The sequence below is a fragment of the Drosophila gunungcola genome, unplaced genomic scaffold, assembly GCF_025200985.1.
Source record: "Drosophila gunungcola strain Sukarami unplaced genomic scaffold, Dgunungcola_SK_2 000040F, whole genome shotgun sequence".
Lineage (NCBI taxonomy): Eukaryota > Metazoa > Arthropoda > Insecta > Diptera > Drosophilidae > Drosophila > Drosophila gunungcola.
The window spans coordinates 550,380-574,255 of NW_026453210.1; the positions used below are offsets into that span (position 1 = coordinate 550,380).

Below are 23,876 nucleotides of genomic sequence, written 5' to 3' on the forward strand. Positions count from 1 at the left end.
GCAAATTCTGGATAACAATCTACTTGATTATTTTATTCTGATCGTTACAGTAAGTGTTGCCATTTGCTGTAGTGGTGATCATTGTCATAATAATGAGACAATAGATATGGAATTATTTCCGTCGTCAGATCTCGACGCTCTGGATCCTGGGCTTTGGAAGATATATATATTTTATATTTATGTTTACTCATATGTATATCCGTGCATTATGTGGGCGGCTATTCTTATTACACAATTAAAAAAAAAATAGCAAAAAGAAATATAGGTTTTTTATACAAAAATGTATATAAAATAGTGACTATTTGTTGTATCTCAACGTATTGATTGAGTTCGCGTCGTTGTCCGAGGCCTTAAAGGATTCGTAGTTAATTTACATCCTTTTAATTTTTGGTTTTTTAGGTAGTCAGTAGTTGTCGGTCTTTTCCTTTGGGTCGCTCTTCTCTTGTTCTGGCTTAGCCCTTAATATCATATTAGTGTATTAGGCGTACTTAACGGACTCGGATTAAGCGATGCGTTTATGCATGGAATGACTTCTCAAAAAAATGATTGATTTTCTTGGTGTCCGTATCTTAGGCGACCACAAACGTATGGCTTCGACCAATACCCTGTAGTCAAGAGTCAAGTGCGTTTTAAAAACTTAAAAAAAAAACACAAACCTCAATAGTTTTCGAAAGGTTATGCTAAAACGAATATAAGAAAAATTTACAAAAGAAATTCAAAATATAGCGGAACCGTTAATTTAAAAAGCTGAAATAAAAACTTTTCGGCTCAGCACGGAGACATACAAATTTAATATTTCACCGGAAATTTATAGAAAAAATATAAATAATATTTCCAAAAATGATATGTTGTTAAACCTTTATTAAAATTATTTTACGCAAAACACTTCTTAGTTAAAGTAAAGAAAAAAAAAATATTTAATTCAAAGAACCTTGGCCAAAAGCTTTTTCTGGAGCTTCAAGGAGTTCCATTTTTGTTTTAAGTATAAGCTCATGATGCAAAAGTCGCCTCCAATTGTGAAGTTCAATTATGCTGAACAATGCAATTTATTTGGGCTTGGAATAAAAAAGGCGCAATTGATTTGGCTTCGAACGGAAGCTGATGTTTACTTTAAGTTTTAATTGTTTATCTCGGCTGGGGAACCAAGAGCGGACCTCAAAGCCAAAGGCAAAGACAAATCCTTCTAAAATGGATCGCTTCGATTCATTATTAATTTCTTTTAATCGGTCTCTGAGTTTTAAAGAACTGCATTGGTCTTGGTTAAAATTTATTTCTGTGACAATTTCTTCTTGATTTGTACTTTAACGTATTAAATGGTAATGGTTTGAATTTTCATTTTGTAAATTTCATGGTTTGTATTTAATTGTTTAAAGGCTTATACTTTTTTTAGTTCTGGGCGTTGTTTTTTGTTTATAAAAATAAAGTTTATATATTTTATAACAAGTAAAAAATTAAATATACGATGATTACAATTAATAATATAAAAGAAAGGCGTATTTTTGTTTTATTAATTTGGAAATATGGATTGAGAATATTTATATTGTCAAGAGTAAATTCTGTTCTGTTTTTATACCCTTGCAGAGGGTATTATAATTTCAGTCAGAAGTTTGCAACGCAGTGAAGGAGACGTTTCCGACCCTATAAAGTATATATATTCTTGATCAGCATCACTAGGAGAGTTGATCTAGCCATGTCCGTCTGTCCGTCCGTACGTCCGTCCGTTTCTCTCAGTTTTAAAGCTATCTGCATGAAACTTTCCCAAAAGTTGTCTTTCTATTGCAGGTAGTATATAAGTCGGATAGCATATAGCTCCCATAGGAACAATCGGAAAAATAAATAAATAAAAAATTATAACTTTGGTGTTTTTTAAATTTTTTATTTAGTTCTTCGAAATATAGTAATGTTTGAGTATTTCAGAATTACGGTTTAAATTACAACAAAATCGGACGACTATATCAAATAGACGACTATAGAAATAGTAAAAATATATAAAAAAACTATCTAATAATTGAGCTGCAAATCATAGCTTCAATGTTTTTAGACATAAACGCAAGTAAATCATAATTTTAATGTATTCAAAAACGTTTAATTCTTACAATAGCTGCAAGGGTATATGAACTTCGACTTGCCGAAGTTTGCTTTGTTTCTTGTTTTTGTTACTTCCTCTTATTTTAGAACAGCTGGCTTTTTCGCCATTTAATAGTTTTATAAAACAACTTGTTTCAGAACTTAATTTACAGTAGTTATATAAAATTTATTTTATAAAATTGGTCATTAAGTAATATTTGTTCTTGCAAAAGGCAACTTGATTGTTTACTAATAATTTTCCATCGGGTTTAGCAATCTCTGGTTTTATACAGGTATTTTATAAAGACTACTAGTAAATCGTTATTAGATAACATTTTAAAGGTTGATATATTTAATAAGTCGGCTAATACTTCAAATGGCTCTCGTGATTGTAAAATTCCTTAATTTCTTTTTCATCTAAAATTTTTGTATTAAAAATTTTTGTTTTTGCCAAGATAATGGTATCCAATAAATGTTTTAAATCAAATGTGAGCAACCGCAATAGGTGTTTTCGTAAAATTGTTTCCTCATTAAAGATTTATTTTTTTTTAAATTTTCATTAAAGTATTTTACCTCATTTAATAAATTGGAATTTGTTGAGAATTGTTTTTATTGTTTTGTATTAAGTCGTCTATTTTATTTTGAACAGTTATAAAATCATCATGACCAGGAATTCCTGCTATCCATTTCCATAAAGTTTCTTTTTCGTTAATCGTCTTTTTGCCTTTTTGGCATTATTTCTAATCATGTAATTTCGATGAGCTCTAAATCCATTGAAACTTCCCATTCTATGTCTGTTTTTGATTATTTATTTTGAATTCCCCTATTTATTATTTCTTTATAAAAACTTTAATTATTCACATAAAATAATAAATACTCTAGACTTGTGTAGTCCATTATTTCGGAACTTGTTAAAAGTATTAAGTTCAATATAAGTACACAGGAAAACATTTTTCTGAAAAAAGTAAAATTTTATTTTAAAATTTAATTTTTAATATTGATAGCCTCGAAACGGCTGAGCCAGTCGGAAATATCAATAAAGTTGTATAGACCCTGCCTAGAAGGCATGTTACGTCGGCATATTACTGCCCGCATGAACTCGCCGGATTTGGGTGAGTTTCTTGATAATACGATCGGGCTGTGTTTCGGCCGCAAACTTTCTCTGTCACACTTGCTCGGGTGGACCAATGGATCGTCGTGGGCCGAGCAATACGATCCCCTATTGTCAAGGCTGTCTGTCAGAAATTATGTAATTTTCATGCCCTTCTCGACTGTTGCGTCAGCCCCCCTTGAATTGGTCTAACTTCTAATTACATTTGAAGTTTATTTCATAAAATATTGTAGGCTTGGGACATAAGTGCATACAGGGAGTAAATTATAAAACAAATTATTGATTAGGGGTGATTACAACTTCTATGTTTTTACTCAGAAAGGGGTTTTCATCGATAATGTAATGTACGCTAGTGAAATGACCATGGCTTTCTGCGTCTTAGTACAATGAAATAGTGGGTAAATATCTTATTAAAAATCCTCTATGTATTTATGGCTTTATTTAAATACAAAGATAGCTAAGCAAATTCTGGATAACAATCTACTTGATTATTTATTCTGATCGTTACAGTAAGTGTTGCCATTTGCTGTAGTGGTGATCATTGTCATAATAATGAGACAATAGATATGGAATTATTTCCGTCGTCAGATCTCGACGCTCTGGATCCTGGGCTTTGGAAGATATATATATTTTATATTTATGTTTACTCATATGTATATCCGTGCATTATGTGGGCGGCTATTCTTATTACACAATTAAAAAAAAATAGCAAAAAGAAATATAGGTTTTTTATACAAAAATGTATATAAAATAGTGACTATTTGTTGTATCTCAACGTATTGATTGAGTTCGCGTCGTTGTCCGAGGCCTTAAAGGATTCGTAGTTAATTTACATCCTTTTAATTTTTGGTTTTTTAGGTAGTCAGTAGTTGTCGGTCTTTTCCTTTGGGTCGCTCTTCTCTTGTTCTGGCTTAGCCCTTAATATCATATTAGTGTATTAGGCGTACTTAACGGACTCGGATTAAGCGATGCGTTTATGCATGGAATGACTTCTCAAAAAAATGATTGATTTTCTTGGTGTCCGTATCTTAGGCGACCACAAACGTATGGCTTCGACCAATACCCTGTAGTCAAGAGTCAAGTGCGTTTTAAAAACTTAAAAAAAAAACACAAACCTCAATAGTTTTCGAAAGGTTATGCTAAAACGAATATAAGAAAAATTTACAAAAGAAATTCAAAATATAGCGGAACCGTTAATTTAAAAAGCTGAAATAAAAACTTTTCGGCTCAGCACGGAGACATACAAATTTAATATTTCACCGGAAATTTATAGAAAAAATATAAATAATATTTCCAAAAATGATATGTTGTTAAACCTTTATTAAAATTATTTTACGCAAAACACTTCTTAGTTAAAGTAAAGAAAAAAAAAATATTTAATTCAAAGAACCTTGGCCAAAAGCTTTTTCTGGAGCTTCAAGGAGTTCCATTTTTGTTTTAAGTATAAGCTCATGATGCAAAAGTCGCCTCCAATTGTGAAGTTCAATTATGCTGAACAATGCAATTTATTTGGGCTTGGAATAAAAAAGGCGCAATTGATTTGGCTTCGAACGGAAGCTGATGTTTACTTTAAGTTTTAATTGTTTATCTCGGCTGGGGAACCAAGAGCGGACCTCAAAGCCAAAGGCAAAGACAAATCCTTCTAAAATGGATCGCTTCGATTCATTATTAATTTCTTTTAATCGGTCTCTGAGTTTTAAAGAACTGCATTGGTCTTGGTTAAAATTTATTTCTGTGACAATTTCTTCTTGATTTGTACTTTTACGTATTAAATGGTAATGGTTTGAATTTTCATTTTGTAAATTTCATGGTTTGTATTTAATTGTTTAAAGGCTTATACTTTTTTTAGTTCTGGGCGTTGTTTTTTGTTTATAAAAATAAAGTTTATATATTTTATAACAAGTAAAAAATTAAATATACGATGATTACAATTAATAATATAAAAGAAAGGCGTATTTTTGTTTTATTAATTTGGAAATATGGATTGAGAATATTTATATTGTCAAGAGTAAATTCTGTTCTGTTTTTATACCCTTGCAGAGGGTATTATAATTTCAGTCAGAAGTTTGCAACGCAGTGAAGGAGACGTTTCCGACCCTATAAAGTATATATATTCTTGATCAGCATCACTAGGAGAGTTGATCTAGCCATGTCCGTCTGTCCGTCCGTACGTCCGTCCGTTTCTCTCAGTTTTAAAGCTATCTGCATGAAACTTTCCCAAAAGTTGTCTTTCTATTGCAGGTAGTATATAAGTCGGATAGCATATAGCTCCCATAGGAACAATCGGAAAAATAAATAAATAAAAAATTATAACTTTGGTGTTTTTTAAATTTTTTATTTAGTTTTTCGAAATATAGTAATGTTTGAGTATTTCAGAATTACGGTTTAAATTACAACAAAATCGGACGACTATATCAAATAGACGACTATAGAAATAGTAAAAATATATAAAAAAACTATCTAATAATTGAGCTGCAAATCATAGCTTCAATGTTTTTAGACATAAACGCAAGTAAATCATAATTTTAATGTATTCAAAAACGTTTAATTCTTACAATAGCTGCAAGGGTATATGAACTTCGACTTGCCGAAGTTTGCTTTGTTTCTTGTTTTTGTTACTTCCTCTTATTTTAGAACAGCTGGCTTTTTCGCCATTTAATAGTTTTATAAAACAACTTGTTTCAGAACTTAATTTACAGTAGTTATATAAAATTTATTTTATAAAATTGGTCATTAAGTAATATTTGTTCTTGCAAAAGGCAACTTGATTGTTTACTAATAATTTTCCATCGGGTTTAGCAATCTCTGGTTTTATACAGGTATTTTATAAAGACTACTAGTAAATCGTTATTAGATAACATTTTAAAGGTTGATATATTTAATAAGTCGGCTAATACTTCAAATGGCTCTCGTGATTGTAAAATTCCTTAATTTCTTTTTCATCTAAAATTTTTGTATTAAAAATTTTTGTTTTTGCCAAGATAATGGTATCCAATAAATGTTTTAAATCAAATGTGAGCAACCGCAATAGGTGTTTTCGTAAAGTTGTTTCCTCATTAAAGATTTATTTTTTTTTAAATTTTCATTAAAGTATTTTACCTCATTTAATAAATTGGAATTTGTTGAGAATTGTTTTTATTGTTTTGTATTAAGTCGTCTATTTTATTTTGAACAGTTATAAAATCATCATGACCAGGAATTCCTGCTATCCATTTCCATAAAGTTTCTTTTTCGTTAATCGTCTTTTTGCCTTTTTGGCATTATTTCTAATCATGTAATTTCGATGAGCTCTAAATCCATTGAAACTTCCCATTCTATGTCTGTTTTTGATTATTTATTTTGAATTCCCCTATTTATTATTTCTTTATAAAAACTTTAATTATTCACATAAAATAATAAATACTCTAGACTTGTGTAGTCCATTATTTCGGAACTTGTTAAAAGTATTAAGTTCAATATAAGTACACAGGAAAACATTTTTCTGAAAAAAGTAAAATTTTATTTTAAAATTTAATTTTTAATATTGATAGCCTCGAAACGGCTGAGCCAGTCGGAAATATCAATAAAGTTGTATAGACCCTGCCTAGAAGGCATGTTACGTCGGCATATTACTGCCCGCATGAACTCGCCGGATTTGGGTGAGTTTCTTGATAATACGATCGGGCTGTGTTTCGGCCGCAAACTTTCTCTGTCACACTTGCTCGGGTGGACCAATGGATCGTCGTGGGCCGAGCAATACGATCCCCTATTGTCAAGGCTGTCTGTCAGAAATTATGTAATTTTCATGCCCTTCTCGACTGTTGCGTCAGCCCCCCTTGAATTGGTCTAACTTCTAATTACATTTGAAGTTTATTTCATAAAATATTGTAGGCTTGGGACATAAGTGCATACAGGGAGTAAATTATAAAACAAATTATTGATTAGGGGTGATTACAACTTCTATGTTTTTACTCAGAAAGGGGTTTTCATCGATAATGTAATGTACGCTAGTGAAATGACCATGGCTTTCTGCGTCTTAGTACAATGAAATAGTGGGTAAATATCTTATTAAAAATCCTCTATGTATTTATGGCTTTATTTAAATACAAAGATAGCTAAGCAAATTCTGGATAACAATCTACTTGATTATTTAATTCTGATCGTTACAGTAAGTGTTGCCATTTGCTGTAGTGGTGATCATTGTCATAATAATGAGACAATAGATATGGAATTATTTCCGTCGTCAAATCTCGACGCTCTGGATCCTGGGCTTTGGAAGATATATATATTTTATATTTATGTTTACTCATATGTATATCCGTGCATTATGTGGGCGGCTATTCTTATTACACAATTAAAAAAAAAATAGCAAAAAGAAATATAGGTTTTTTATACAAAAATGTATATAAAATAGTGACTATTTGTTGTATCTCAACGTATTGATTGAGTTCGCGTCGTTGTCCGAGGCCTTAAAGGATTCGTAGTTAATTTACATCCTTTTAATTTTTGGTTTTTTAGGTAGTCAGTAGTTGTCGGTCTTTTCCTTTGGGTCGCTCTTCTCTTGTTCTGGCTTAGCCCTTAATATCATATTAGTGTATTAGGCGTACTTAACGGACTCGGATTAAGCGATGCGTTTATGCATGGAATGACTTCTCAAAAAAATGATTGATTTTCTTGGTGTCCGTATCTTAGGCGACCACAAACGTATGGCTTCGACCAATACCCTGTAGTCAAGAGTCAAGTGCGTTTTAAAAACTTAAAAAAAAAACACAAAGCTCAATAGTTTTCGAAAGGTTATGCTAAAACGAATATAAGAAAAATTTACAAAAGAAATTCAAAATATAGCGGAACCGTTAATTTAAAAAGCTGAAATAAAAACTTTTCGGCTCAGCACGGAGACATACAAATTTAATATTTCACCGGAAATTTATAGAAAAAATATAAATAATATTTCCAAAAATGATATGTTGTTAAACCTTTATTAAAATTATTTTACGCAAAACACTTCTTAGTTAAAGTAAAGAAAAAAAAATATTTAATTCAAAGAACCTTGGCCAAAAGCTTTTTCTGGAGCTTCAAGGAGTTCCATTTTTGTTTTAAGTATAAGCTCATGATGCAAAAGTCGCCTCCAATTGTGAAGTTCAATTATGCTGAACAATGCAATTTATTTGGGCTTGGAATAAAAAAGGCGCAATTGATTTGGCTTCGAACGGAAGCTGATGTTTACTTTAAGTTTGAATTGTTTATCTCGGCTGGGGAACCAAGAGCGGACCTCAAAGCCAAAGGCAAAGACAAATCCTTCTAAAATGGATCGCTTCGATTCATTATTAATTTCTTTTAATCGGTCTCTGAGTTTTAAAGAACTGCATTGGTCTTGGTTAGAATTTATTTCTGTGACAATTTCTTCTTGATTTGTACTTTCACGTATTAAATGGTAATGGTTTGAATTTTCATTTTGTAAATTTCATGGTTTGTATTTAATTGTTTAAAGGCTTATACTTTTTTTAGTTCTGGGCGTTGTTTTTTGTTTATAAAAATAAAGTTTATATATTTTATAACAAGTAAAAAATTAAATATACGATGATTACAATTAATAATATAAAAGAAAGGCGTATTTTTGTTTTATTAATTTGGAAATATGGATTGAGAATATTTATATTGTCAAGAGTAAATTCTGTTCTGTTTTTATACCCTTGCAGAGGGTATTATAATTTCAGTCAGAAGTTTGCAACGCAGTGAAGGAGACGTTTCCGACCCTATAAAGTATATATATTCTTGATCAGCATCACTAGGAGAGTTGATCTAGCCATGTCCGTCTGTCCGTCCGTACGTCCGTCCGTTTCTCTCAGTTTTAAAGCTATCTGCATGAAACTTTCCCAAAAGTTGTCTTTCTATTGCAGGTAGTATATAAGTCGGATAGCATATAGCTCCCATAGGAACAATCGGAAAAATAAATAAAAAATTATAACTTTGGTGTTTTTTAAATTTTTTATTTATTTTCGAAATATAGTAATGTTTGAGTATTTCAGAATTACGGTTTAAATTACAACAAAATCGGACGACTATATCAAATAGACGATTATAGAAATAGTAAAAATATATAAAAAAACTATCTAATAATTGAGCTGCAAATCATAGCTTCAATGTTTTTAGACATAAACGCAAGTAAATCATAATTTTAATGTATTCAAAAACGTTTAATTCTTACAATAGCTGCAAGGGTATATGAACTTCGGCTTGCCGAAGTTTGCTTTGTTTCTTGTTTTTGTTACTTCCTCTTATTTTAGAACAGCTGGCTTTTTCGCCATTTAATAGTTTTATAAAACAACTTGTTTCAGAACTTAATTTACAGTAGTTATATAAAATTTATTTTATAAAATTGGTCATTAAGTAATATTTGTTCTTGCAAAAGGCAACTTGATTGTTTACTAATAATTTTCCATAGGGTTTAGCAATCTCTGGTTTTATACAGGTATTTTATAAAGACTACTAGTAAATCGTTATTAGATAACATTTTAAAGGTTGATATATTTAATAAGTCGGCTAATACTTCAAATGGCTCTCGTGATTGTATAATTCCTTAATTTCTTTTTCATCTAAAATTTTTGTATTAAAAATTTTTGTTTTTGCCAAGATAATGGTATCCAATAAATGTTTTAAATCAAATGTGAGCAACCGCAATAGGTGTTTTCGTAAAATTGTTTCCTCATTAAAGATTTATTTTTTTTAAAATTTTCATTAAAGTATTTTACCTCATTTAATAAATTGGAATTTGTTGAGAATTGTTTTTATTGTTTTGTATTAAGTCGTCTATTTTATTTTGAACAGTTATAAAATCATCATGACCAGGAATTCCTGCTATCCATTTCCATAAAGTTTCTTTTTCGTTAATCGTCTTTTTGCCTTTTTGGCATTATTTCTAATCATGTAATTTCGATGAGCTCTAAATCCATTGAAACTTCCCATTCTATGTCTGTTTTTGATTATTTATTTTGAATTCCCCTATTTATTATTTCTTTATAAAAACTTTAATTATTCACATAAAATAATAAATACTCTAGACTTGTGTAGTCCATTATTTCGGAACTTGTTAAAAGTATTAAGTTCAATATAAGTACACAGGAAAACATTTTTCTGAAAAAAGTAAAATTTTATTTTAAAATTTAATTTTTAATATTGATTGTTGGCCAGTTCGAGGTCAGGATGTTGAAAAAATAACACAATTTTAATTTTGGATTATTCTGTCGATATATTTCGTATGCTCTTCGACAAACCGTCTTCAGGACAACTATAAAATTAGAACAACGATTTTAATATTCTTAACAAACAAGAACAATTAACATTTAACTTACACGTCTGCGTCTGGTGACGTGGTGTTGTTAACTAATTTTTCTTTTTCTTTCCCTAGTAAATGTAAACGACCTCCAAGATTACTGACAAAATACTTAGATGATTCAAGAGGATGACATTAAAACTTCACTGACCACGCTCAACTCTTTCGCCAATAATAAAAAATTTAGAATGGAACTAGAAGAAAACGATCAATTAGCTTATTTGGACTCAGTAGTAATTAGACGTGGAAACCGTTAAAAGTAAATGGTACAAGAAACCATTTGCATCCTGACGAATCATCAATTTCAACTCCAGACACCCAAAACAAATGATAATAAATACAGCTAGAAGCTGTATACAGAGACGGATTACCACGAAGAGACGACTCGAGAGATTAAAACCAATGTTGACAGACAAAGATTTAAAAAAAAAAACATAATAAAAACATTATTATCGGAACACAAAACCACAAAAACGACCGTGTACCAAAATCGGACCACGCATTAAAATCTATATACAACAGAACAAAATAAAAGATAAATGAAATTGACAAAAAAGACGTGATCAATAAAATACCGTGCAACGACAACAGCAACGATATATGCAACAAGATATATATAGGAACAACAAAATCGAAACTAAAAACCAGACTAGCACAGCAAAAATCGGACTTCAAAGCTAGACACCATACGACCGCGTAAAAAACAGCACTCATGTCCTACTGTGCTAAGAATAATCACTCTCCGAACTTCGAAGAGGCGAGTATCTTGACACAAGAACAACACTATGCCAAACGATTCACCATAGAAGTGCTACATATTAAAAAAACACATACAGATACGGATAACTACAAAACGGACACTGACAATTGCGCTCAATTATATAGATATTTATTAGGGAAAGAAAAATTAGTTAACAACTCCACGACACCGGAAGCAGGCGTGTAAATAAAATGTATGTCAAATGTAAATTGTTTCTGTTTGTAAAGAATATTAAAATCGTTATTATTATTTTATATTTGTCCTGAAGAGCATCCAAAATATATTGATAAATAACCATAATTAATAATTGTGTTATTTTTTCAACATATTGACCTCGGGCCGGCTAACAATCAATATTTTTAAATTAATTTTTTTTATTAGATTTTAATATTATCTTTATAAATAATCCTATTTCTATTGTCGATAATTATTTTGTTTGGCATATTTTCCTTAACCATTTGTTTTTATGTCTGGACTTAAGTTTATTTCGTTCCCCATGTTTCTTTTCATAAACAACTTGTCCTACATGATACTCTTTTTCTGTTCTGTTTTTCGTATGTTTTTTTTAACATTCTTAACTATGTATTTTTATAAAATAAGGGGAATATTATCGTGCTAAATTGTATTATTAGGGATTTCAAAAGTGTTATGTATAAACAAAATGTATTCTCGCTATTTCGCACATCCAAAACTAATCTGTATTCTTCGTTCTATAAGCACACATTTGTATACACACACACGTTACTTTTGTTCATTCTCTCGGTGATCTCTAAATAAAGTCAGTCTGTACCAAGCACTCACCGAGAACGCTTCTAACCAAACACAACATTATTGGCGACGAGGATAAAAAGAAGAATCTCAGCCACAAGAATTATCGTTTTTGTGTAAAATCGTAAAGGAATACAACATTCTTGTGTAAACCGTGTTATCAGCCGCAAAAACACATCGTTTTTGTGTAATACAGTGTCGCGTAGTCGTTGATTTTCATCAAGATGCCGGCAGATCAGAACATAATCCAGACAATGCTTGCTCAAGAGCAAGAATTTACAGCAGCTCCTATTGAACAACAAGGAACATGGATGCAAGCAATCCTAGAAAGCCACGCGGGTGAATTATCTATGTGTCCTCCATTCCACAAATTCGACGAAGACAATCAAAATTGGGAGTCATATCGAGAACAATTATCGCAGCACTTCAACGCATATTCGGTTAGTGCAGAACAAAAACCAAAAGCCTATTTCCTTTCATGGTGTGGTGTTAACATATTCGAACTATTAAAAAATCTATTCGGGAGTAACAATTTGAAAACATACAAGCAGCTCACAGACAAGCTAACGGAGCATTTCACCACAAAACGCCATATTGTAGCAGCTCGCTACGAGTTTTTCAAACGAGAGATGAAGCATTCACAAACACATAGAGAGTGGGTAGCCGACTTGCGCGGAATCGCTCGTGAATGCCAATTTGTGTGCAACACAAACGGTTGTTTATCAAATTATGTAGATGAGATGATACGAGATCAGATCATAGTACATACTCCGTATGATGCAATCCGGGCATCTGCATTTCAAAAGTCACAGTTGCAGAAACCTATGAGACAACAACAAAAACCGTTGCAACGCTAAAAGAGAACGTATACAAACAGGATCCAATCAATGCGATCCACACATACACAAAAAAGCCAGCAAGCAGTGGAAACGATGCCAGATCGTTTGAAGATGATCTTAAATCTTGCTCTGGCTGTGGTCAAACTCACCAGAGAGAAAAATGTAAGTTCAGACCGCCGTATGTCACAAGTGCGGTAGGAAAGGTCATATAGCAGTCGTCTGAATGTTGATATACTCAAGTCAAATGTCAAATGTGCGGGTCAAGTAAATAACCGGGAAGTAAAGTCCAATAAGAACGAAGCAAACGAAGTCGAAGTGATCGAAGCAGTTTACAGTGTCACAAGTCAAGTAAAATGTAAAAACAGAAAAGTTATTGATTTCGAAATATTAAAACAAGTTATCTCATTTCAAATAAATTCCGGAGCAACAGAATCCGTGATAAACTCCAATATATACGCCTTGCTGCAGGAGCCGAAATGCACAAGTGTTCCCGAGTTTCACATGCGTTTGGACATACTCCAATACCAATACTAGGGGAGCTGCACACTCTCGCAAACTGCGGAGAGAAAGAGAAACAAGTGGTCATAATCGTGGCAAATATAGAAACTTCGACTAATCTCTTCGGCATGGATTTATTTAACGTTTTCGGATTTGATATCATGCAAGTATCAAACATTTTTAAAGCACATAATGACAAACTAAGTGACCTCTGCAACAAGTACAGCGAAGTGTTTGAACCAGCCATGGGTGTCATTAAAGACTTCAAAGCCAGCGTATTTTTAAAATCTTCAGCGACACCAAAGTCTTATAAATGCCGCCAAATTCCGTTCGCTCAAATCGACAAATTTAAAGCCGAAGCAGACAGACTCACACAAGCCGGAATTTGGAAACCAGTAAAATTCAGCAATTGGGCATCCCCAATCGTGCTCGCTCCTAAGCCAGGTGGCGATATTCGTATTTGTGGCGATTTTAAACAGGCAGTCAACGCACAAATCGACGTCGAACAGTATCCGTTACCAACAAAAGAAGCTCTATTTCACATCATTCGTCATGGTAAGCAGTTCAGCAAGATAGACCTCAAGAATGCCTATCTCCAGATGGAATTAGATTAGATTAGAATGATTCGAAGAAAATCATGGTGGTAAACACACCACTGGGCCTTTTTCAATATCAGCGTCTTCCTTACGGGATTGCAAGCACACCAGCTATCTTCCAAAGATACCTCGAGCAACTTCTAAAAGGAATAGAAGGTTGTGGCAACTATTTAGATGACATCATCATCTCAGCACCTAAAAGCGAGGAACATCTGAACCGAATCGACCGAGTTCTCAGCACTCTTCAAGAGAACGGCCTCAGATGCAAAAGGCAAAAATGCTTCTTTTTCAAGGACGAAATAGAATACTTAGGGCGAAGAATCAGCGCAGACGGCATTCACCCAGACAGCTCAGGCTTGGAGGCTATAAAACTGTTGTGTCCGTCTTCTAACTTACAACAATTGGAAGCATTCATGGGTAAAGTTAATTTTTATTGTAATTTTATTCCGAACTATTCGCAGTTGTCTGCTCGCAGAAAAGACGAAGCCTTCTTTTTTGGTCCACAACAGCAGCAGGCTTTTACAGCTCTTAAGTCCCACATTATTAGCTCACTTTGATGAAAAATTACCGCTGGTGCTCGCTACAGATGCCTCATCCTTTGGCATCGGGGTAGTCCTTTCGCATCTTCAGCCAGACGGCGGAGAGAGACCCATTGTTTTCGCATCTAAAACGCTCGACAAGCATCAGGTTAAATACAGCCAAATCGAAAAGGAAGGACTTTCTATAATATTTGGAGTAAAGCGTTTTCACCAATACCTTTATGGCAGAAAGTTTGTCCTAATCACAGACCACAAGCCACCATTTTTAATCCAGGCAAGCATCTCCCGTTGATGACGTCAAACAGACTACAAAGTTGGGCTATTATTCTCATTTCCTACAATTTCGATATCCAGTATCGATCCACATGTGCTCATGGGAATGCAGATGCTCTTTCACGCCTTCCAGTGGGCACAGAACCAGACTTCGACAAAGAAGAGGAAGCTTGCCACAATGTAGTCGAAGTGTCACCACCGATAAATTCCGAGCTCATTCGCAACCACATGGACAAAGATAAAGTTCTCAAGCAGGTCCTGCAGTACGTATCTGTGGGATGGCCAGACAAACTCCAGCCAGTCAACGAAGCCCCTTTGCCTTACTTTAACCGAAAGTATAACATCTTTCTTCTTATAAGCTCACTCCAAACGCCCAAGGTAAAACTCCTGCCGAGTTAATCCACGATCGACCAGTCCGCACCGTGCTTAGTCAACTTTTCGAGCAGCCTGTCGAAGATGAACAGACAATCACCAAGTACATCTCTAATCAAATGGTATACGCTCGAAACTATTCAAGGGGAGAAAAGTGGATTGAAGGCATTATCGACCGTCCAGTTGGATAAATGCTGTTCATTGTTCGCACGTCAAATGGTTACATCAAGCGCCATTTCAACTCAATCAAGAGACCTCCAGAGTTTTGGTGGATTCCTGAACTGCCAAAGTCATCCTTCAATCAAGAAATACAGCAACAAGATCGACCGCCAACTCCGCCAGTTGTTCAGCAACCTGATCTTGTTCCTGTTTCTCGTCCTCCTAAACGCGCAGCAGAGCCAACCCAGCAGCCGAGGCAGAAACAATCTACACGACGTCTTTCAGGCATACCAGTACGCCAAAGCAGCCGTGTTCGCCAGGAAGTCGATCGTTTTAAGCCAAAGGACTTCAGAAAATCTAAGCATATAAATAGTTCTTTATTAAAGGAGGAGATGTGTTATGTATAAGCAAAATGTATTCTCGCTATTTCGCACATTCAAATCTAATCTGTATTCCTTCTTTCTATAAGCACACACTTGTAAACACACACACGTGTATCTCGCTGATCTCTGAATAAAGTCAGTCTGTACCAAGCACTCACCGAGAACGCTTCTAACCAAACACAACAAAAAGGTTTTTGGTTTGTTTTGGAGTGTATGGTCTGATTATATTATTATATATCTTAATTGAACTCTTCTTTTATGCAGCGAGCTATTTCCGTTAATGTCGAGTGTGCTCTTTCAACTTGTCCATTTGAAGTACTATGTCTTCGGTCTGCGTAATGTAAAGCATTTCTACAGAGAGAAATTTTCATATTTGTAAAATGCTTATTATTTGAATTAAGTCCTAGTAATGTTGCTCGATTTGTTTGAAACTATAATCTCATCCATGCAGACGTGACAAGTTTTTGGAAAATTCTGAGTGCATTTGTTAAACCGAAGGGTAAAAATTCAAATTTTCTATTGTTAATGGAAATGTTTTTTCAGTAAATGAGTCTTTCATTAAAACTTGATGGAATCCTGATTCCAAGTCAATTGTTGAAAAAAATTTTGTTGACGGATTATTTTACGTCGGTGTGTTCAGGATTTTTAGATCCCAAACTTATTAATTTTTTTGGCGGATTATTCTACGTTGGCTTTTTCGAGGTTTTTTGAGATCACAAACTTTTAAATTTTTTGTTGACGGATAATTCTATGTCGGCGTGTTCAGGTCTTTTAGATCCCAAACTTTTTAAATTTTTCTTGACGGATATTTCTACGTCGGTGTGCTCAGGATTCTGTATATCCAAGCTAAAAAACTTTTTCAACCATTACAGATTGTTTTTAATTCCTTTGAGCTCATCAAAAAAAAATTTTATAATATACTCTTTTAATGGAAGGATAATTTTTTCTTCAGCTAACGATAATTGGTTTATTGAATTATCTTCATCATAAAATAATTTTTCTTTTGTTTATTGTTTTCTTTATAATTAATAGTTCCTTTTTATTAAATATTAATTACAGCTTCTATTTTTCTTAAAAGATTAAAAACTATAATTAGGTCGGATTCTAATCCTTCTATTTCGTAAAAAACTTGTTGCGAAACTCCCCGGATAATTTCGATGATGAGCAAAAGACTGCTAAGGGGACTTTTCCTTGTTCCAAGTAAATGAGAATCAATACGGTTGATAGTTACTGATCTTCTCCAATTGTTTATTGAATATTAAACTGGGCGAAATTTGTGCAGTTTATTGTGAATTCGAGGTTTAAAGATATTCGCGAGCAGCTCTCAAGACAGTTCAATAGTGAGTGAGTCGTAATATAAGAAAAAGAAAAAGAAAAAGAAAAAGAAAAAGAAAAAGAAAAAGAAAGAGAGAGTGCCGCAGGTTAACATTGCCATTCTCCGCGAACCTGCAGTGCGTCATACAAATCTGTCCATGCCGCCTCCAATACTGGGTCCAGTATTAAATACAATTGGGCCAACAAGTGCTGCAAGAGAGACCGAATGTTATGACATATTGTATTGGCGATCAACAGGTGCGAGGATTAAGAATTTATTTACTGGAAACAAGGTTTGGATCGGTTCTGCGCGGTATTGGTGGTCTCCAGATCTTGGAGACGGAACGTTTGTAAGTTCTAACGTTGCTTTAAATAGAGGCTACACGAACCAATTTATCCAATTATTTTGCCAATTTCTCATTCATCACGAGGAAGTCGGTCATCTTTAATAAGGACTACGTCGTTGACTTGTAGATTTTTGGATTCCGGTCGCCATTTCGGACGTGCTTGTAAGTGAAACAGCCAGTCGGTGCTTAAATTGATCCAGAAACTGAGTGCTGAGCGAAACATCCTTTGGCGAGTCATCCGGTGTCGCCTATTACGAAATGTGCCGGTGTCAAGACTGACAGATCGTCGAGATCATTTGTAAGCGGGCACAGTGGCCAAGAGTTTAAACATGCTTCAATATGTGTTAATACTGTGGCTAGTTGTTCATAGGTCATTCGAACCCCTGAGAAGACTTGATGTAGATAAGTTTAGCCTCCCATATCCCTCCAAAATTAGGTTTATGGGGCGTTGACAACTTTAAAGAGCTCTGTCGGTTCCGATAAAGTTGGTACCGCAATCGTAGACGTGACCGCAATCAATGGCTCTATTCCCGTAGCGATGAAAGGTCCACGTGGAGGAGTAACTCTGTGTAGTGGTAGATAGGCCATAAGTTGTTGACATGTATTTGGGCGTAGCCGAAAACATTGAATGCAGCTTCTGAGAGTACGTCTAACAGTTTGTCTTCCATTGACAATTCAAAACTGATGTCGTGTCGTGGCCAGCGTGAGTCCTATTTCGCCGTAGGATATCTATAAATATCCCTTTGGACTATTCGTACGATTTCTGTTAAAGCATTTCTCAGTTCCAACACCGTAAGAGGTCAAAGTCGGCGCTGTTCAGGTTTCCGTTGTATATTGGAGATAAATCTGAGCATGTACGATGCAAGAACCTTGTGGTAGGATGAGAATCGAATAACAAAATTGGTCGAAGTTTCCTGATTTTGTGTAGTGTGCATGCGGATTGCTGTCCTTTCTTCGACAGTGATCATATCGATGTCGCTTATTGTGAATGGTTTTGTTTGGCCATTTTTCGGTTTCTTTTTTGAGCCATGGCGGTCCATGCCACCATAAACGATGCGTTGCTAGTTCGTGAGGGGTAAGACCGCGCGTGGCACAGTCGGCTGGATTGGTCTATGTGGGTACAAGTCTCCATTGTGGTGGTGCGCTATCGTCAAGAATTTGACTTACCCGAGACAAATGTCTGCCAACGTAAAGGGTCGCCAATCAACAAGAATATGACAATCGTTGCATCAGACCAAAAGAACGTGGCAGTTGACGAGTAATTGATTTGTAGTTGCGATGAGATCCATTTTGCCAGAGTAACTGCAAGTACTGCGCCTGACAGTTCCACGCGAGGTATGGTCATCGGCTTCGTTGGTGTAACTCGGCTGCGAGCGGCAATCAAATGAGTGCGGCACAGGCCTCATAGGCTCTCGCGGATCCATCGCAGAAGACATGAATTTGTAAAGATTTAATGTCCTTGCTGATAAATCCAAGCCATCGTGGTATTTGAATGCGCTTAACGACGGGTAAAGTTTTCACAAATTAACTCCAACGGTCTAAAAGGGGTCCTGTTATGGTCTCGTCCCACTGCAGCGGTGTCAAGCTTTCGCTCTCGCGTTGTACTTGAGATGGCCTTGGCTCTGGTGATGATCGGAGCGATGAAACCTAAGGGAGCCGGGAAAATGTGGAAAGAACCGACCGTTAAGTGCATGTGTGATTAATTTCAAATTTTATTTTAATTTCCGTCCTAATGTCTTGATGGGCTCCTTTAGGTCGAACTCTAAAAGTGTTCGATTAGATAAGTGAGATGATGGGATTCTTGTAAAAGTGATGTGCTATTGGCCGACCATTTCCTCAGCTCCATTCCTGCCGACTGAAGAGCAGCAATTAATTGATTACGAATTTGTAGTGTCCCGTCAATTGTTGAATGTGCACTTTGTACATCGTCGACATATATCTCGTTCCTAAGGCCATTTTCGGCGATCAAGTATCTTTCGCGTTCATCTTCTGCTAGTTGGAGCTACCCTGATGGTTGTGTATGGGGCTGATGACGTCCCAAATGTGACCGTGTTCAGATAGTACTCCAAAATTTTGTTTTGCTCATCATTCGTTGGTTTTGAGCATCTTCAGGATGCATTTGTACATTCGTTGAATGTCAGCAGAAAACACGAACTGCTGAGTGCGCCAGTTAAGAAGGACGCCAGCCAAATCGTTTTATAAGCCTGGCCAGTACAAATTACGTCGTTTAGAGATTTCCAATTAGAGGGCTTGCATGAGACATCGCAGACGATTTTGACTTTGGTAGTTACGGTTTCTTTTTTAAATTCGGCGTGGTAAGGCAAAGTACATGATCGGCAGTCAATGCTTTACTCTGGTGTTAGTCGCTTGATATCAAATTAGTGGCACTTCTGGGTCTAAGAATTTTTTCACTACGGTTTCTAAGCGCGTATGATGAGATTTTAATGTCAAAGAGGGCCCAGCTGCTCCTGTGACCTGGCCAAAAACTATCCAGCCGAGTTGAGTTCGTTGAGCGATGGGATCACCCTTGCTCCCTTTCAAATTTTCCGTAAGGATGAATTGCCAAATGTCGTTTCAGCCCGATGGCCTGTACTGCACGTTTGGTGATGAGCGTGCCCTCTGATCCAGAATCCACTAAAGCGAGGATGACCATAGATTGGCCATTCTCGTAGTTGTGTATCCGCACAAGGCACGAGAAGCCTAATCCGAGAAGATTGATAATAGGCGTTGGTGGCTGCTAGTTGAGCCGTATGTGTTCCTACCGGCGAGACTGGCGCTTCAGACGGTGGTGATACACTGGAATGAGAGCTATGGTCCGAGCCGGTGGAAGTTTTTACCGATGACATAGTCGCGTTCGCAGTGTGTTGAGGAAATTGTAACAGAGTAAGGTGTCTTCGGCCACATTGTACACAATTTCGGTTTCTCAGGCATTGCGCGACGGTGTGTGCGTTGCTGAGTCAGTGAGGGCAGAAATTGCATCGGTATACGATGGACTTTCTGGCGAAGGAATCCTTGTGGATGAAATCAGGGCACCGTCGAAGAAGACAACGGAGTGGCCCTGCTGTTCCGGTAGTTGTGTGGAAACTTTGCTCCCTCTATACTGAGCTGTACGCTGATCTGATGGGAGTCCGCAGTGTTCTTGAGGCGTATGTATGAGACGTTGAGTGCCTGATAGGTACCGGTGAGCATCGATTTTCCAGGATATCGATACTGACGAGCCTGTTGTTGAGGAAAGAATCCAGCTGCGAGAAAGGTAGAATGTGTACAGAGTTTCCAAGGTTTTGCTCTCATGCTTGGACCGTTGAAGCTGTAAGCTTGTTGATTACATGGTGAACGATCCTATGATCTGCGTTACTGATCGGGATATTGAGTCGGGTCAACGCAGTGATGCACACATTTGTGATGTTGAGCATATGCTTAAGATCTGCAGCCTTTATCTTCGATAGTTGCGGCAGATCATACAGGGAGTTCATGTAGTACATAAACTGTAGTCGTGGATTTTTATATCGTTGGAAAATGAGGCTCCAGGCTGTTCAGTAATTTATTCCAGTAAAAGTCATCTGATGAACATCGTCGTCTTGGCTTGAGGGAAGAGCTTGTTTCAGAAAATTGAATTTTTTGTATGTTAGACATCGCCGTGTTCTAATGAATAAGTTGGGTAAACGCATCGTAAAGTGGCCAATCCACTAACATTAAGTTAGTGGCCGTTGGTGTTGTTTGGAGAAAGGTCTTCTGCACTTGGAATTTTGGTAGGGAATTTTTTTTCGAATGCCTCTGCTACGGCACATGCAGTAGTTTTTTAATCTTCATCGAACTGAAACAGCACATTTTTAAAAACGTAAGAATGCTCTCTAGGCACACAACAAACACTCACCTCTATCCCCAACTTTTAAGAATTTCTTTCATTCAAGTCCGCAGCGATGCATTCCATTTGGTATGCAGCTGGAAGTTGTCGTCATCTTTGTGCACGTGTTCACTAGTCCAGCGAAAGCACCGTTCCTTGTTGTCGTTGTCTTCTTTGTTTTCGTCGTTCGGGGTTCCCCTTATGGGCCAAAACTTCCTGGATAGTTTTGATGATGAGCAAAACACTACCTTTCCTTGTTTCAAGTAAATGAGAATCAATACGGTTGATAGTTACTGATCTTCTCCAATTGTTTTGCAGTTGATTGTCAATTCGAGTTATAAAGATAATCGCGACCAGCACTCAAGGCAGTTCGATAGTGAGTGAGAGAGTGGCTGCAGCTTTACATTGCCATTCGCCGCGAATCTGCAGTGCGTCATACAAAACTGTGCAAATATGATTATCATATAATAATATTTAATTATAGTAAACCCATTAATGGTTGTAAGCCTTTTATAAATTGGAAGCTCTTTTTTATTTAGATAAATTATTTTTTATGTAACAGGATTTTGCTCCTGTATCATTTAAAAATTTTAAATCTTTTTGATTTAATTATCTGATCTCTTCAAGAAGGGTACTCCTACTCCAGGTCCGATCTAAAAAATTATCCTCTTCTATGTTATTTACTCTCATTGATTTTTAATCAGTTTGATTAACTGAACCAGTTGGTTCTCTCTTTATTGGTGGATGTGGTTCAGGCTGTTTGTTCTGACCGGCGTTTGTACTGACTTTTTGATTACAATAGTTATAATTACAACCTCTATTAAAATTGTTATTCGGACGATTTTGATATTGGATCGATTCATTAATTTCCATGGGTACACGAGTAGGCTTTACATAATTATTATTAGACTTCCAATTAATATTTTTTTTCCTGATTCCACTGGTTATTATTAACTTGCTGTGGAGATCTTTGATTATATCTTAAATAATTTGAATTGTTATTGCTAGGAATGTTTTCCTAGTATTACATCATTTTGAAAATATTTATGTCAGCACATGAAACTACACAGAAATAAATATCTTAAGTATCGTATCTTGAACTTTTTAAATTTGTATTAGAAAAAAAAGAAAAGAATACTTTTTTCAAATCCGTTTAAGAATCGAAGGTAAAAATTCAGAATTTTTCTTTTGCCAAAATACATATTTGTGTTGTGTATCAGACGGAGCATCGGGGCGGTAAAGCGTTACCATGTCTAAAATTTAAAAATTGTAAGAATATTTATAGTTTATATAAAAATTAATTTTTTTGGTTTGCCTTTATAACATTTTAAATTTTTCTCTTGAAATATTTTTGTTAATAAAGTTTATCAAATAAGAAACAATATTTTAAAATTAGCTTAAGGGGTGTAGGGAATGAATTTTGATTTTAACAGCCAAAAAACATATTGTCTTATTCATATTATAAGTATCTTATATTAATTGAATCTCAAAATATTGAGAATTGTATCAATTGAAAAAAGGATAGATGGTCATTTGAATAATTAAAATTATACTGCGTATAAATGGTATTAGAATTCATTTTTAGTTTCGTATTTTTTGTTTGCAGCACTTGGAAGTGGAAAGTTTCTGTTTGGCTAAAAAATGTAAACTTTTTTTTTAAATAAAAAAACCAAAACTAAAAAAAACGCTTGGTAGTAACCTATTAGTTTATGTTAAAAAAATGTGTGGACATTTTCACAATAATCGGTTTGTTAGACTTGGTCGAGTCGCTTTAACTGCGATTTGTTGAAATTTTGACACAAAATCATAAATTTAATTTAAAAGTTATACAGAAAAAAAACATGTAAAATCAATGAATAAAGCTTATAAAATTTGTTTAAAAAAATATTAAATTAATATCGCTTAGACTCAAATAACAATCGTTTCGAAGAACCTTTAAAGTTAAAATCAAGAATTATTCATTAAGTTGTGTTTAGTATGGTTTTTAGTATTTTTTGACAATGATTCGATGAAGACCTCTGCTTGTATTAAGCGGACTCCTCGGTTTTTAACATGTTAGAATTTTATATATTGTACTTTATTTCCCCAATACTAACATGCAATATTTTTTTTCTTACAGGAAAGTCTGGGATTGCTATAAATCTTATAACGGATGAGAAATCTATGACGGTGTGCTCTGATATCGAGAAACATTTTAAAAAAAAAATTGAAGTGCTGAATACTGATAGCGCCGATGACATTGAAAAGATTGGCACGTAGTTATATTTCTCTGTATCCACAAAATGTAGTTTATAATAAAATGACATTTAAACTTTATTCTGAAAAATTGGTGTGAAAAAACGTACACATTGTACTGACATAGTGTTTGGACAAGCAAATAACAGTAGGGAGAATTACAATTAGAGTTGGCTTGGCTCAGTGATGGCTAGTCAATTTTATTCCCTTGCAGAGGTTACTATATGAATCTGGATAAAACTTTCCATAAAGTTTTTTTAATAGAAGCAAGCGTACATCTTCTGTGATATGCCGAATAGCTGTTAGACATATTTATATCCTTGCAGAGGGTATTATAATTTCAGTCAGAAGTTTGCAACGCAGTGAAGGAGACATCTCCGACCCTATAAAGTATAAATATTCTTGATCAGCATCACTAGGAGAGTCGATCTAGCCATGTCTACGCAAACTAGTCTCTCA

General features: G+C 34.9%; 1 protein-coding gene across 2 annotated transcripts in view; it reads left to right on the forward strand.

Annotated features, from left to right (window-relative positions):
- Window positions 1–23,508, forward strand: part of LOC128263976 (DEAD-box helicase Dbp80) — a 283,996-nt gene extending 260,488 nt beyond the window's left edge. For both annotated transcript variants that reach the window (XM_052999261.1, XM_052999262.1), the window contains exon 11: window positions 23,302–23,508. In XM_052999261.1, coding sequence (XP_052855221.1) covers window positions 23,302–23,441 — 140 coding nt within the window. In that variant the 3' untranslated portion in view covers window positions 23,442–23,508. The remainder of the gene's footprint in view (window positions 1–23,301) is intronic.
- Window positions 23,509–23,876: the final 368 nt, after the last annotated feature.